Source organism: Pristis pectinata, chromosome 3, assembly GCF_009764475.1.
Source record: "Pristis pectinata isolate sPriPec2 chromosome 3, sPriPec2.1.pri, whole genome shotgun sequence".
NCBI classification, from domain to species: Eukaryota; Metazoa; Chordata; class Chondrichthyes; order Rhinopristiformes; family Pristidae; genus Pristis; species Pristis pectinata.
In genome coordinates this window covers 109,434,442-109,452,179 of record NC_067407.1, presented here as the reverse complement: position 1 = coordinate 109,452,179, position 17,738 = coordinate 109,434,442, and the positions used below count along the sequence as shown (strand labels likewise).

The 17,738-nt window shown below is 38.6% G+C and overlaps 1 protein-coding gene across 1 annotated transcript in view; it reads left to right on the top strand.

Annotated features, from left to right (window-relative positions):
• Window positions 1-17,738, top strand: part of ush2a (Usher syndrome 2A (autosomal recessive, mild)) — a 630,034-nt gene that overhangs the window by 250,386 nt on the left and 361,910 nt on the right. The window contains 3 exon segments of the mRNA XM_052011249.1: window positions 5,895-6,042; window positions 15,287-15,334; window positions 15,337-15,438. Of these exon segments, the coding sequence (XP_051867209.1) occupies window positions 5,895-6,042; window positions 15,287-15,334; window positions 15,337-15,438 (298 nt within the window).

The window sequence follows — 17,738 nt, the reverse complement described above, 5'->3', positions numbered from 1 at the left end:
AATGTAAATTAGTTGTTTTACATTATCCTCGAAAATATTGCTGATATTGTATTGAGAGGATTCCATCTAGTGTGTTATTGATTGAAATCATACAACATGGAAATAGACACTTCATCCCAGTGAGTCCACACCAACCATCAACCACCCATTTACAATAATCCTACTTTTTTTAATTCTCCCCACATTTCAGTCAACTCCCCCCCCCCAGATGCTACTACTCACGTAAACATGAGTCAGGTTCTTCTTGTTGGAACCACCAACTGGGAACAGTAAACTTGGCATGTTCACATCGATGGGGTTGACCACATCAACGCTTCTGCTGACTTGCAGGGATGGAAGCTTCTCCTGGTCAATTTATAGGGGCCAATTAACCTGCCAACCCACGAGTCTTTGGGATGTGGGAGGAAACTGGAGATCCTGGAGGAAAACCACATGGTTACAAGGAGAATGTGCAAACTCCGTACAGACAACATCGGAGGTCAAGATTGAACCCATGTCTCTGGTGCTGTGAGGCAGTGGCTGTACTAGCTGTGCCACTGTGCCACTCACTTAACTTGTAGGATTACAATTTTTATCATCTTCAAAGTTACATACTGTGTTGTCCAGCATTCATCTCCTGTAGTTATACTACAGGAGCTTAGATTTTATCTCAAGGCTTGAATCATGTTGACTGCAGCTGAGGTTGCTGGCAAACTTCAGCATAATATCAGGAAGATTTTAACTCGTAAGCCTTACCTGTAAGCCCCAGCCTGATTCTAGAAGTATCAAGAAGTCTCAGCTGTACAGTGGGAGGAAACAATATCAGACAGCAGAAATGGTTCTCAATCCTCAGATAAGCTGATTAGTTTTGGGAGGGAGAGCCTAATGTAGAGAGGGCCTTAACTTTCCTTTCAGGGCTCAGAGCAATCCTGCGTCTTCTGATCCCAACTGGCAAGTTTTATTTTAATTATCTCACCTTCTGATGTTAGTTCTATGTTCCTTTAGAAAGTACTAGGGAAGCCAGAATAGTTTCCCACTGCTGTTAACATAGACAGCAACCCCCAAATACATAATTAGAACCCACTCCAAATATTTACCCTGCCATTAAGAATTGCAATCTAAGAGACTACAGAGAAGTAAAAATTAAGAACAGCAGCAGGTCAGTCCCATAGCGTTGTCGGTTTCTGAACCATTTCTTTCTAACATACAGTATATGAAGGTATAGAAAAGCTTGATCAAACTGACATAAACTGGTTGTGTTAATGACTGAAGCAATAATCCACAGAGGTACATAAAATGAAGAACACTGAAATGGGTTGTCCGATTTACATTTATTGGTGTTCACATTCCATATAAGCTAATGCACTGACCCACCCCACAGATATTCCTCTAATCCTCTTTTCCTCTCATATGCATCAAACAATATCATGAAAATCTTTTGTAAACTAGTACAGATCTTGCATCTCTGGAGAAAATCATAAATAGCTTTGCAGTGGACCTATCCTCAGCTACCTGCATTAGCAGTACAAATGTGAAAATGGACCATGCAGTACTTTCAACACCTAAAATCATTTGAATTTCACTGGTGTGAAATGAATTAACTGGATCATTGAATTGTACTTAGAAGAAAAATTGCATACACAGTACACATTGAGGACCATATATATACACCATGAAAGCACACCAAAGAAGTTTGCTAGTGAAGCAACCTTTCATATTATACTAACAACCACATATGTTCACTTCAATAAAACAATTAATTCAGAAGGATTATATAAAATAATGGGCCAGAACATGCTATATCTTTTGAAGTGGATGATTGTTAGTTCCAATAACAATAAAGTATACTTTAAAGTGTCACAGAAGCTTCCCAATGATGGGAAATTATTTGTATGTAATAAGATAAAACTGAATACATGAATTAATTTCTCATTTATTAATAAATAGTTTTATATTCTGATTTTCCTACAAATACAAAAATACATACTTAAAAAAATTTGCAAAATAAAGTCAAAGTCATGTTTGAGTTTATTGTCATATGCACAAGTACATGTATGCGCAAGTGCCATGAAAAACTTATTTGCAGTAGCATCAGGCACATAGCATCATATAAGCAGCATTCACAAGAAAAGCATAAATTAAACATGAACTATACAAAATTTTTATGAGAAAGCACACAGTTAAAACAAAAAGAAAGTTCATTTTAATGCAAAGTGATCAAAGTGGTCATAGTGTTGTTAAATTTCAGTGATGAGGGTTGTTCCAGTTGGTTCAAGAACCAAAAGGTTGAATGGAAGTAACTGTTCTTCAGGCTTCTGTACCTCCTGCCGCTGGTGGCTGTGAGAAGATGGAATGGCCCGGATGATGGGGATCTTTAACGATGGATGTTGCTGCCTTGAGGCAGCACCTTCTGCAGATACTACCCATGGTGGGGAGGGCATGTGCCAGTGATGTATTGGACTGAGACCACTACTCTGAAGCTTCTTGCATTCTTGTGTATTCGGTTGGCCATACCAGACCATGATGCAACCAGTCAAGTTTCAACAGAACATCTAAAGATCTAAAGTTTATTAGAGTGTTTGGTGACAAGCTGAACCTCCTTAACCTCCTAAGAAAGTAAAGATATGAAAAACACAAAGTTACAAAGAAATACTTACATCTCAGAAAAAACTTGTTTAATTTCAGTTTATAATTGATGTCACGTACAAAGTTCTATAACTTTAACTTTAAGCATTTAATTAATAGATGTTCAAAAATATAATGTGATTATAGTATCCTTGTAATTTTATGACAAAAGAAACAATGTCTAATACTATACTTATAATTGCAACCATAATGGTGATATTGCCAATGAAAATAAGGAAATGGCTGACATATAAAATAATTGCCTTGGTAATTATAATAGTTGAAGATATTGTGCCCAATGCCCCAATATTAAATCAGGTATGATCTTGTCAAAGTAAGTACTAACCAAATAGTAATAAAGATCATAATAATGGCACTAAATTGGCCAGATGGTTTCCATTGCAATGTTTTAAAGGAAGTAGCGTGAACATGACAAGTTATGAATGGGTGAGGGAAATAACTAAAAGGAAGGGGTAAAAGAGTAGGGATAGTGAACACATGTTCAAATTGCCAGGTTATGAATAGCCGTGACTCACAAGGCTCTGTATTGGTGCCACATTATTCATCATAAACCACCTAGATGGAAAAATAACCTACGTCTAGTTGCCAATGACAAGAAGATAGGCAGCATTGTTGACGAAAGATTTACTTTCCCAAAAGATATAAACAGATTAAGTGGATGGACACAACTGGGGCCAATTTGTTTTGGTGTCACCAAATCTGAGTTCATTCAGTTTGAAACAAAGAAGTGATAGAAATGAATACTTTCTAATGGCAACAATTTAGAAACAGTGGAGGGCCAAAGAGATGCAAGGGTCTGTGTATAAAGGTCATTAAAAGATGAAGGACAGATACAGAAAATAATCAAAGTGACATATTAACTTTTATCTAGAGGACTAGAATTCAAGGGGGTAGAAGTTATCCTTCAGTTAAGCCCTGGTTTGACAATGCTTGAAGTGAACAATTCTGGGGCCACAGCTTAGGAAGAATCTATTGGCCTGGAAGAGAGTACAGATGATACTGCAAGCTACATGTTATACTATCCCTTTAAATAACAAAGTTTTACATTGAAATTCTCCATTTTAAGGCTAAACAGTATTATTGTAAAATACAGCAAAAATAAATAAATGACTGTACTCACCATCACATCGTGCCAAATCTTCAAAGAAGATGTTGTTGTTAATCAACTCGCAAATGCACTGCTCTTATGTACAAAACTAAATAAACAAAAATGTATTTTCACAATTACTTTATGTAATACTTGAAATAAAATTTACTGTTTGAGCATATTTTCATAAAAACAAACCAAACATGTAAAAACAAACTAAAATTGCTTAATTCTAAATGTCAGAAGAGCAGTGTAATTTATGCGCTGTATTCTGGATTCTCAGCTGGCATTTCATCAGGTTTTGTGAACTGAAGTTGAAGGCTGACGAGATTTAGACTTACTAACCTCCTTGAACAGAATAAAATCACTTTGTAACCCAGCTCGCCAAATTCAAATCCACATTTCTGAAAGAAAATTATGATATTGCTTAATGTTCTTAGAAATATTTGCCAATTGCATGAGAATTCTGAATGCTTAAATACTGGATAAATGAGAGCTTGCTGTATATCTTCCTGCAGTCTAAATCTTTCCTCCTTTCTGTCATCCAAACAGCTAATTCCTCTACTTTTAAGCCTAAATCATTGGAAAAGACAGAAGTTCCTCAATTTACTAAAGGAATTTATTCTTGGAAAATTTCATGAAGTGAAATTTTGTAAACCAAAAAAATGCGTGAAATGCTTTGTGTATTTCAGTGCAGTGTTTCTCTGTGGGTGGAAAGTGGCTTTGTAAATTGAAGATATTCCTCAAAGAATCAATGGCATTATCACAAAAATTGGCAAATTGAATGTTCATAAATTGAGGAGTTTCTATATCATGAAAACCATGGGACAGAGTTTTGAGTACTGTGGAGCCTCACTAGTCACAGCCTTCTAAACATCTATCAACCATTACCTATTGTTTCCTGCCGCTGGGTCAATCTTGGATCCAATTTGCCAGTCTCCCTTGCATCCCAGGAGCTCCTCCTGTTTAGAACAGCCAGCTTTGTAACACGTTGTCAGAATCCACGTAAACCACATCAGATGCACTGGCCTCATCAACCCACCTTTTCATCTCAAAGAATTCATCAAGTTAGTCACACGTGAGCTTCCTTTAACAAATTAATTATGACTCTCCTATTAATCTGTGGCTTTCTAAATGCAGGGTTATACTGTTTCTTAGAATGGATTTCAATAGTTTGCCCAAAGTTAAACTAATATTTGGGGGAAGCTGAAATTAATCAAGGTTGTTTTCTCTAGAATTTATAATGTTAAGGGGTAACTTGATATAAATCTTAAAGATATTAAAATGGTCTGATGTGGTTGATGGGGAGAAACTTTTTTTCTGGTTAGAGGACACTTTGTCGAAACCACTTTATTCAAATTTTGTAGGGATATTTCAGCATCTGCCCTCACTAATTACTATGGGTTCACAAATTTATGTGGACTTAAGTGAAGCCTGGCACAAGATCTGCACCTTCCTTCATTTGAATGGATTTTAAAAGTAAAGTATTAGACAATTCACATATTTTTAATTAATGTGTTTAATATAATTATTTCCACTATTTTAAGTGTTCATAAGTTCACTTTTTTAATGAACATTTTAATAGTTTGACAGCTGGAATGTGATGTACCTGTCAAGTCATTTTCTTCAGTCTTTTTTTATGGATGGAGTTTCTCGTGACCAGCAAATATTGGCATTTATGCATTGCCTCCATATTAAGGACCAAACCAGCACTTCCCAGCAAGTTGACACCAAGAGATTGTGAACAGTTATTTTTGTCTAACTCTTCAAGTCAGTGATAAGTGCAGGTGAACTACTGCTGGCTGGAAATTCAGAGCTGTGCATGTACTCAACATTGATTTCAAGGCAACAACCTTGAGGAGATCAGGTGAAATAATGATTAAACCCAGTTTCAGATAGAGAAGTTTCTAACATTTGTAAATGAAATGAGCTTCTCACTTGGTTCTCTCTCCAAAGTCAGGTACTTTATTCTAATGGATAATGTGAAGTTTGCAGGAGGATTTTATTCATCTAACTTAATCTTTCGGAGAATATGCTTCATACAATTGGTGCATTATTTCTCATGAAAGGAAAAAATGTGCTTGCCTACCAGAAAATATTTACACAGCATTCACTGACGTGTATTACATAATATTATAGGTTTATTATTTATGATAGGTTTTTTTTATTCTATTGACCATAGGTACCATCATAGCCTGTATACAAATAGATTGCTGCCGGAAAACTCCTCTATCTTACTTAGTTTTAATCCTAATACTCTAATACCATGGAGTCTCCATACCTTTCGAGTTCAAGCTTGTACTGAAAAAGGCTGTGCATTAGGTCCCCTGGTGAGTACCTCAATTTAAATTCGCCCAGCATACAGAATGTCAGATGGCAGTGGATATCTGAAATATAATGATTCATATTGGTCAATACAAACCATCTGGCAGTGCATGACATTTTATCAAATGCCATTCACTGCTCGTTAAATAGTGGTTAGATCGTACTTAGTACTTGGCCACAGTTCCAAAAGTACTTTATCAGCAATTCCTCTGAAAGCTACGATCTTTTATGAATATAATATGGTGGAAAAAGGTAATTTGACATGTAATTACTCTTGCTAGTTTTATCTCTCTTTATTTCTATGTATATGTAATTCTAATCTAAAATATTACCATATAATAGCTATAAAACAAATGTAATATAAAAAGAAACATTCCTTTTCCCCTCCCATATGCTTCTTGTATGATGCACTTTCTCAGCCAAAAAGGTTTGCTAGTGTCGCTGGGAAAATGGTAGGGCTTTGACCATCTGATTTTCTCTCCCTTGTAAGTAACAAGGATCATTTTATATTTCAAGTGAACATTTTCATGACAGAAGCAAAAACAATAATAAATGTGCCAATTGCAGATAGGTAATTATTCTACATGTGCTCTATGAAGGTGGAAATAACAAAGAAGAAAACAAAGTGGTATTGTGATCAGCAGCTTTACAGCAACAATTAATTATTTTTCTTTTCATGCCTGGAAAAGTGGCAAAAGTGGCAAAGATGGACTCTTATGTCCATCCTGATTTTCTTTGAGAAGATGGTGGTGTGTCCTTTGCGTGAATCATTGCTGAGCCTATTTTGAAGATGCTCACTTACTGATCTGCCCTTGTAGCCGCACCACTTTTGTGTCCAGCCGGTAATGTGCTTGATCATTGGTGACACCTTCTCTGCAGGCCGGTTGTGGGCTAGTATTGGGGAACAAGGAAATGAAAGAGGAATTAAACAAGTATCTTGTCTGCATTCGCAGAAGAAGAAACAGAAAACCTCCCAGAGATAACAGAGACACAAATCTAACGGAAGTAAGGAGCTCAAAGAACTTAACTCTGGTTAAAAACTGATATTGGGCAAATCAATGGGACTGAAAGTTGATAAATCCTTAGGTTCTTGATGATCTGCATACTTGGGTTTTGAAGGAGCTGGCTATGGTGATGATAGATACATTATTTGTCATCTTACAAAGTTCCATGCAGTCTAGAATGGTTCTCACAGTTTGAAAATAGGAAATATAACCCCAGTATTTAAGAAAGGAGGAACAGAGCTAACAATAAACTATAAACCAGTTAGTCTTGCATCATCAATAGGGAATATATTGGAATCTGTTAATAGGGAAGTGGTAACAGGGCACTTGGAAAATAATAATAAATTGGACAGAGGCAACATGTTTTTATGAAAGGGGAATCATGCTTGACAAATCTTATTGGAGCTTTTTGAGTTTGGAAGTAGCAAGATAAATAAAGGTGAACCAGTTGCTATAGTACATTTGGAATTCCAGAAGGCCCTTGATGAGAGGCCACATCAGAGATTATTAAACAAAATATCTTGGAGGGTTTGAAAGCTGAAGAACATTAGAGAAAAAGGAAAGAAGTGTTTTGAAAACAATGCACCTGCATTGGCACCAATGAATTTCCAGGCTGCAGGTTTTGGGAGAGTGCAATATAGTTCCTCCAAAATTGTACTGGAACGTATTGGGTTAAATTGTTAGGCGAGACTACATGAACTATCCTTGTGTCTCCTTGAGCTCAGAAAGTTGAGGGTGCTAAAATAGTTGTATTTAAAATAATTTGATCGAGTAGATACAGGGAAATTACTTTTCCTCTGGGGGAATCCAGAAAAAGAGGGCACCATTTTAAAATTAGAGGTGGACTTTTAGTGGTGAGATCATGAAGCATACTTTCACACATTGGATAATGGAAATCTGTAATTTGTCCTCTCCAAATGCTGTAAATGCTGCAATGCTGATTTTTGTCTTAGCCAAGAGTATCAAGGGATATAGAACAAGGGTATGTAAATAGAGTTGAGGTACTGACCAATAATCTTCTAAATAAATAGCTGAACAGTAGAGAGGCTGAATGGCTTGCTCCTGTTTTTATATGGAATATAGAAACGTGCAAAGTAGGATAGGCCCTTCAGCCCTTCAAACCTGCTTTGCCATTTAATATGATCGTACAAATTCAGTAGCCTGTTTCAGCTTTCTCCCTATATTATTTGATCTTTTTATCCATAAGAACTACAATCTAACTTCTATCTATAAGACCATAAGACATGGGAACAGAATTAGGCCATTCGGCCCATTGAGTCTGCTCCGCCATTTGATCATGGCTGATTTATTTTTCCCTCTCACCCTCATTCCCCTGCCTTCTCCCCATAACCTTTGACACCCTTGCTAAATCAAGAACCTATCAACCTCTGCTTTAAATATATCCAACGACTTGGCCTCCACAGCCAAGTTTGAATTCTCTCCCCATTTAGGAAATAGTCTGCTCCTTTATTCCTCCTGCCAAAGTGCATGACTGTACACTTCCCTAGGCTGTATTCCATCTGCCACTTTTGTCCATTCTCCCAACCTGTCCAAGTCCTTCTGCAGACTCCCTGCTTTCTCAATGCTACTTGCTCCTCCACCTATCTTTGTATCATCTGTAAACTTGCCCTCAATTCCATCATCCAGGTCATTAACATATAATGTGAAAAGTAGTGGACCCAACACCGACCCCCACAGAACACCACAAGCCATGGGCAGCCAACCAGAAAAGGCCCCCTTTCTTCCCACTTGTTGCCTCTGCCAGTCAGCCAATCTTCTATCCATGCTAGTACCTTTCCTGTAATACCACAGGCTCCTATCTTGTTTAGCAGCCTCATGTGCAGCACCTTGTCAAAGGCCTTCTGAAAATCCAAGTAAACAACATTCACTGGTCCTCCTTTGTCTATCCTGCTTGTCACTTCCTCAAAGAATTCCAACAGATTTGTCAGGCAAGATCTCCCCTTAAGGAAACCATGTTGACTTCGGCCTATTTTCTCATGTGCTTCCAAGTACCCCAAAACCTCATCCTTAATAATGGACTCTAACATCTATTTAATGGTCTGGCCTTAAATGCAGAGAATTACAGAGGCTCACTGCTCTTTGGATGAAAATGTTTCTCCTCATCTCCATCCTAAATGGTTTACTCCACATCCTTAGGCTATGACCCCTGGTTCTGGACATCCCCACCATCAGAAACACATTTCCTGCATTTGGTTCATCCAGTCTCATGAGATTTGATAAGTTCTCAAGGTCACAATTCTCAAGGTTTGGTCTCAACAAGGCGCTGCACATTTGCAGTAAGGTATCACTGCTCCTGTTCTCCAATCCTTTCACTTTGAAGGCCGACATATCATTTGCCTCCTTAACCATGTACTGCACCTGCATGCTTACTTTCACAAGAACATCAGGTCTCATTGCACCTCCTTTCCTAATCTATCACTGTCCTGATAATAATTTGCCTTCCTGTTTTTGCCATCATAGTGGATAACCTCACATCTATGTTGTACTGCTTCCGCTCACTCACTCAAACTGTCCAAATCATACTGAATTTTCATTGCATCCTCCTCACAGTTCACACTCCTATTCAGCTTTGTTTCATATGCAAACTTGGGATTATTACGTTTAATTCCCTCACCTGAATCATGAACATATATATTGTGAATAACTGGGGTCCAAGCACTGAATTCTGTGGTAGACCATTAGTCATTGCCTGCCACTCAAAAAAGGACCTGTTTGACTGATCTTGTCATAGTTTATGAAATGCTCTGCTATTATTATCTTTAATCATAGACGCTGTCATTTTCTCCACTACTGATGTCAGACTAACAGGACTATCATTCCCTCTCTCCTTTTTTAAATTAGGGGTGCTCTGTCTCCCCATTAACTTCTCGAACACTATTTCTCTACATTTCAGTTTCTGTTGTTCGTCTATTTCATTGGACTTGGGTTCTCTATTATTCCTGGGAGGTCATTAATGACGTGATTTGTGAAGACAGAATCAAAGTATTTGTTCGATTGGTCTGCCATTTATTTGTTTTCTCAATATAAATTCCCCCATTTCTTATAGTAAAAGACCTAGATTAGTCTTCACCAATCCTTTTCTCTTCCCAAATTTATGATAGCTTTTATGGTCAGTTTTTATGTTTCCAGCAAGCTTACTCTATTTTTCCCCCTGTAAATTAATCCTTTGGTCCTACTTTTCTGAATTATAAATTGTTCCCTGTCCTCAGGTTTACTACTTGTTTGGGCCAATTTATATGCCTCCTCCTGGATCTAATAATATCCCTTATTTCCCTTGTTAATCAATGTTCAACCACCCTTCATGTTTTACTTTACTGCTAGACAGGAATGAACAATTGTTGTAGTTCATCTATGCACTCAGTAATTGTTTGCCATTGAGGATCAACCATCATACTCAAGCTCTCAAGGTGAACGTTCCCCAATCCATCTTAGCCACTTCTCACCTCATACCATCCACGTTCCATTGTTTAGATTCAGGACCCTAGTCTCAGAATCACCAATGTCACTTTTCATCTTAATGAAGAATTCTTATTATGGTCACTCCTCCCCATGTGGTCTCACATGACAGGATTGCTAATTCATCCTTCCTCAATACACAATAACCTCCAGTTGGGTTTCTCAACAAATTGGTCCAGAAAAACATCCCATATGTATTCCGGCAATCCTCCTCCACACAATTATTACTAGTCTGTAGACTAAATTTAGCTATGATTACAATTGTACCCTTATTGCATAAGCCTGTATAGTGACATCTCCAACTTTGCCACTACCGTTTTGGGGGACGGGGGATCTATATACAAATTCCACTGGCACTTTCTACCCATTGGTTTATCCTCAACCTACGTGTACAGATTCCACGTCATCTGAGCTAGTATCCTATCTCGTAAATATCTTATTTAACCACATTGCTATCTCACTTTTCTTTTTTGCCTGCTCTTTCCAAATCTTGAATAACCCTGGATATTCAGTTCCTATCTTTGTTTTCCCTCCAACCATATCTAAATTAGATCATACCTATTTACATTAATCTATGCTTTTCATCTATCCACCTTATTGCAAATGCTCTGCATATTAAGACACAATGCCTTTAGGCTTGTCTTTTTTAACATCCTTAGTCCCCTCAGCATTATTTTGCACTCTGATCCTATTTGTAATTTGCTCTTGATTTCACTTTTGCTTTTCCTTTTCTTCTCATTGTTTCCCCTTCCTCCCTCTCCCTTCATAAGTTCCATCTCCCTGCCATTCTAGTTTACATTGTCCCTAACAGCACTAGCAAACACTCTCCCTTGGACTTTGGTCCTGGTCCTGTGCAGGTGCAGCTCATCCTGCTTGTACTGGTCTCACCTCTCCCAGAACTGGTTCCAATGTCCCAGGAAACCAAATTTGTTCCCCTTACACCAATCATCTTGCCACATATGAATATACAAGCAAACAATATTGGAGAAGGAGTAGGCCACTCAGTGCCTCGTCTGTTCCATCATGTAGTAAAACCATGGCTGGTCTAATTGTAATTTCAACTCCGCATTCCTATTTTTCCATCGTAACTTCTCAACCCATTGCTTATCAAATATCTATCCACTTCAGCATTAAAATGTATTCAAAGATCCACTGCCTTTAGAGGAAAAGAGTTTCAAAGATTCATGACCCTCTGAGGAAAAAAAAACACTTCATCTCTGTTTTAAGTGGGTAATCCCTTCTTTTTAAACAGTGATCCCTCATTCCTGATTCTCCCACAAGACGAAACATCCTCTCAACATCTGCCACTGTCAAGGTGCCTCAGGATCTTGTATGTCTCACTCTTCTAAACTCCAGTGGATAGAGGCCTGGCCTGTTCAATTTTTCCTTGACCACTCTTACTCCAAGTATCAGCCGAGAACTGCTCCCAATGTCTTAACACCTTTCATCAAATGAGGAGAGCAGTACTGTACACAAAACTCCAGATTTGGTCTCACTAATACTGTCTCCAAAAGTGAGACCACTTCTGGAATACTGTGTTATAGTACTGATCACCTAACTTTGCTATCTTTGGGGCCTTCCTGTGCATAAACTTGGCCAATGTGTTTGCAACAATACATCAGTGACTGCACTTAAAAATCAATTCCTTGGTTATACAGTACTTTGGAATGCCCTGAGGTTCTGAAAGGTGATATATACCTCATTTAAATTAAGCTTAATGTAACCACCCAAACTCTCTGTGCAAATGCTGATTAATTAAAATAGTTGTAGCAAACTGTTTAATGTATCATTTAAAAACCTTTGTATTCAATTCCCTCACAATAAATGATAACATGCTGTTAGCATATTTAATTACTTGCTCATGTTGCCCTTTTACTATTGTTGGATCCAGTTATTTTTGAATCCGCAGGTTCTTTCAGGAGCCCAAGAATGAGTTGAAAACAACTTGGTGCTTCGCAAAGTTTTATTGGAAAAGTTTAAAACAAAGAAACAGTCACAGAGCACATGGCACTAGCTTTACTACTAGGAGATGAGTCGAGACAAAAGGAACTAAAGATGATCTAGGGCCGGGGGAAGTGAACAAGAGAGAGATAGAAGCAAGAGAAAGAGATAAGCAAAAGAGAGGTAGAGGCAAGAGAGTGATTAACAAAAAACAACACCTTTTATACCTGAGGTAAGAGGTACTCCTCAGCTAGCAATAGTCCAATCAGAAAACCTATTAGATACCTGTGGCAAAACCAACCAGTGAGAAAACACATATTCACCTGAAGGGCGAACCAATAAGCTAGGAAGCGGTCATTCCTCGTGCAGCCACTTGAGGTGTATTAGACACTATACATGTTAAAAAACTACTTAAAACATTCAAATCCAATGCTACATTCAGCCTTTTTCAAGTCAGTGCTAGAATTTCCCTTCTTCCTGGTGGTGTAGGGGAAAGGGAATGCTGGGGACTGGGAATAAACTAGTTAGCAGTAGTATTACATTCCAAAGCTACATTGAAAGAGAGAGTCTTGAGAGGGTATTAAACTGACTTAGCAGGGGAATCATATTGTTTCATAATATTTCCCTCTATCTCTAACCCTCATAGTACTGAGTATAAAAAGGAACACACTGTACAAAGTGATCAGTTCAGCTGCTATCTGCCACTGCTCAATGTAGCCCCTCTACCACTGAGTCAGAACATTGCGGTTGTTGCCTGCTCAGGGGACTTCTGCATAAATGTACCCTAGCATTCCAGTATATTAGTACGGAATAGCTGTAAAGTCAGAGGTGCCTTATTTCATTATGACTTTAATCCGAAAATATGATTGCCCTTTCAGGTAAGTGTAAAAGATGCTGTAGCACCATTCTAACAATGGTTCTGCTGAAATTTATTACCGAGCCATTATCATTAAAACCGGTTATCAATCGCCATAATATTGGTACATTTAGGATCATCCTGTGCATAAATTGGTTCATACATTATCTATGTTATGTCCGTGACTACATGTAAAAGTGATTCATTGGTTGTGAAGTACTTTAGGATGTCTTGAGGTCCTGAAAGGTGGTATTTACCTCATTTAAATTAACATTAATGTAGCCACCAGAATCCTCTGTACAAAATAATGATGAATCTGAATAGTTGTAGCAAACAATTTAACATACCAAAAATCAGAATGCTGGAAGGATGTGGAAGCTTTAGAGTGGGTGCAGAGGAGATTTACCAGGGCACTGCCTGGATTAGAGAACATGTCTTATGAGGAAAGATTGAGCAAGCTAGGGCTTTTCTCTTTGGAGTGAGACAGGATGAGAGGCAACTTGATAAAGGTGTATAAGATTATGATGGCATAGATAGAGTGGACAGTCAGCACCTTTTCCCCAGGGCAGCAATGGCCAATACCTGAGGACATCCGTTTAAGGTCAGAAGAGAAATATTCAGGGGAGATGTCAGAGGTAAGTTCTTTACACAGAGAGTAGTGAGTGCCTGGAGCGCACTGCCGGGGGTGGTTGTAGAGGCTGAAACAATAGGGATATTTAAAAGACTCTTAGATAGGCACAGGGAAATAAGAAAAGTGGAGGGTTATGGGCTGTGCAGGAGGGAAGAGTTAGATTGATCATGGAGTAGGTTTTCATATAGTTCAGCACAACATTGTGAACTGAAGGGCTCATACTGCACTGTACTGTTCTATATTCTATTCTAACTCAGCAGGTCAAGCAGCATCTGTGGAGGCAAAATGTATAAGTTGACGTTTCAGGTTGAGACTCTACATCAAGACTGACAGGGAAGCGGAATGATCACCAACATATGGCAGTAGGAGAGGTGGGAGCCAGTGAGATAGAGATGGGGAGGTGATGGGGGATGGATGGTGGGCAGATGGAGCCCGGTAGACGATGATCCCAACACCAGTCACATCTTCTCTTTGGCCCCTTTCTGCTTTCTGCAGGGACCACTCTCTTCATGACTCCCTGGTCAGTTCATCCCTCCTCACCACCCCTTCCTGTCCCCTGGCAATTTGCCCTACAATTGTAGGAGGTATAACACCTGTCCCTTCAGCTCCTCCTTCACTATCACCCAGGAACTTAACAGCCCTTCCAGGTGAGGCATAGGTTCACTAGCACCTCTTCCAAACTGGTCCGCTGCATTCAGTGTTCATGGTGAAAACAATTGCAGATGAGGCAACCAGTTTGCAAAGCATCTGTTCTCTGTCTGTAATGGCCATCCTGAGCTTCTGGTTGCATGTCATTTTAACTTTCCTTCCCACTCACACCGACCTGTCTGTCCTTGGCCTTCTCTATTGCTATGGAGAGGCCAAACACAAATTGGAAGGAGAACATCTCATATTCGGCTTGGGTAGCTTACAGAACAATGGTATGAACATTGAATTTTCAATTTTCAGGCAACCCACAGCCCTTATGTTCTCTTCCCACACACACTCACCCATCCACCCAGCATGCATTTTCCTATCCCCTCCCCCTACTAGCCTCTGGCCCCCTCTCCCCCACCCCCCGCGCTACTATATACTAGCTATTGTTCTGCTTCCCTCTCAATGCAAAACATCAACTTACACCCTTTGCCTCCACGGATTCTGCTTAACCCGTTCAGTTCTTCCAGTTTTCTGTTCCAGGTTCCAGCATCTGCCGTCTTTTTCATCTTCCATTTAATGTACCATTTATCGGTATATAGAAGTAGGCATGGCTTTTTTTTCTGAAATATGACTGTGATCTTTTATTCCTTGTTGTAAAACTACTACATCTCTTAATTTAACTAGATCAACGTCAATTTGCTTAGATAAAAACCCAAACCCTGGAATCTGTACCAAAGAGAGTGCTTGACTTGCTGTGATTATTAAAGACCCCAGTTCAATCAAAATTAAATGGACAGCTCCAAGTAAGCCAACAGGATGTTTGACATATTCAATTATTTTAATGGGGCTCTTTTATGTAGATTGAGGTAAGCTCAACAAACTAGACAAACTTCTTTTCTTACCCTCAAAAATAAGGAAATAAACAGTTACTCACCAAAATAAATGAGTATATTTACAAGAATACCTCTGTGATTTTGAGTCTTGTATAAAGCTTTGTAGGCCCTGATGCTAAATGCAAGCCAGGTAGGTTGTAGGGGAACATGCAATTGCCCAAGAATCCTTGGTATTGGAGGAAGTCATGTGAATCCCTTACACACTAGCTGTTAACATCAGTTATTTCATTTCATAATTGATGTCTAAATTATTGGTAATTATTCACTCAGTTGTGTCAATTTTTGGCATGATGTGTGGCCTTATGCCCACCTTCAGTGCCAAAGCAGGACAAAGCTATGAAATGTCACTGGGGGTTTTCATGCCAATCACCTGGGAGGAAGAAAAGTTAAAACATTTTCAAAAAAAACTTTTCTAAAAAAAAATTGAGACTAAAATTTTAATTGTTTACCCAACATTCTAGCCAACGAGGCAAAGTTACTTTGGGCAAACAATTAAACGCAGATAGTTTGACTCTAATATTTTTGTCGGCTGTCGCAAGTTTCATGTCCTACCAAATAACTCAGTACTCATCCAATTTGATATCGACAGGAGATCATTGTGTGTCTCTATGAATTTGATCCTGTTTGTTACAGATATTAAATAATTAATTGCTGACAATCTTGCTAAAACAGGAGTAGGTCCCACAGATCAGAAATTTGCATTTTGTGAGAGTTTCTGGACAGCTGTGCTATGTTAAGCCAACTTGAAGTAACTTTTCTGTTCTTGGCTTAAACATAAAAGGATAAAACCAAGCGCAACTGAATCCTCCATTACTTCATTACTTATTCTGTCATATTCTCGGCAACAGTGCAATACTTCTTTCTGTTGTTTCCAAGGCTTTACTCAGGAGTAGGATAAATTTTTCTCAACAAATTCATTATCAGTGTAGTTGGGAATTCCAGGAGTATAAAATGACAATATGAATTTTCACCGTGATTTGCTTAAACAGGGCTACAGCATTCTGCCGTATGCTTTAACGACTTTAAAGATGTCATTTATATAATTATGATCAGGTTTTCTAAACACTTCGTAACGTTCAACCAGCTTTATAGCTGCTTGCATCGGATGGCTGTCTAACCATGAATAAGGTGTAGTTATAAGCTAAAAATGTGAGGGGCTGCAACAGGAGAGAAACCATGCTACTCCTATAGCATTAAAATGAATGGGCAATGCTGTCACTGATGCTTGATGCTTGATGCTTGTGGATTGAAACATTTAGAAGATTATATAATTTGTGTACACATAAGAGACTGCAGATGATGGAATCTGGAGCAACAAACAATCCCCTGGAGGATCTCAGTGGGTCAAGCAGGATTTCGATCTGAGAAGTCAACAATTCATTTCCCCCCCACAGATGTTACTTGACCTGTTGAGCTCTTCCAGCAGATTGTTTGTTGCTTATAATTCGTGTAGACTGCTTACATCCACCTCAAAACATTAGTTATCCATAATGAAAAGCATGGATCATGATAGTTTTTATGTTGCTTGAATCGAGGAAATCACTGGGTAGACTGGAGGAAATCAGGAGATGATTAGATATTCAGTGGTTTCATTTGACTACCTTTGGGCATTGGCCAAATGTTTGCGGAATATTTGTCTAAGGATGTTAAATAGAAAATTTGTAATCCGCAATATGGTAGAAAGTGAAATAAGGAGTTACCTTGAATGGTCAATTGTTCCTTTTTTTTCCTGCACCTAAAGTAAATAGTATCCGGTACAAAGGCTCTGAATTTTTGCTCAGTTGCACTTGATTGAATTCTAAGGCCACCCATATGCTTTGAGTTTTCTGTGCAATGCATACAGGCACATTTGTTCAGTGATTCGTGCCATCCAGCACATTGGGAACCAGAAGCAGGTGTAATACTTACATATGTCACAAGTATGCAAAGTAAACAGGTAATTATGTTCATCACAAGGATTTGGAGCCAACAGTTAACGCAGCTACCACTCTTATGCTCAACCTACTTAGCAGTAGGAAGAACCATTTCAAACTTGCTCTTTTCTTCACTTGCACCATTTAAAGGGGATTGTCAGCTCCTTGTAAATTTGTTACTGATTGATTCATTGGATTGTTATTTGCCAAGAATTTCTGATACATATTTGCAAACTTCATGAGTGTCTGGCATCTACAGGGAAGTACTGTGGTGATCTTAGCGATCTGTTGGAAAACAGATTGCTGGAGTGCCTCGCTACCCCCAAAGGCTCAATGGTATTCAGGGCCAT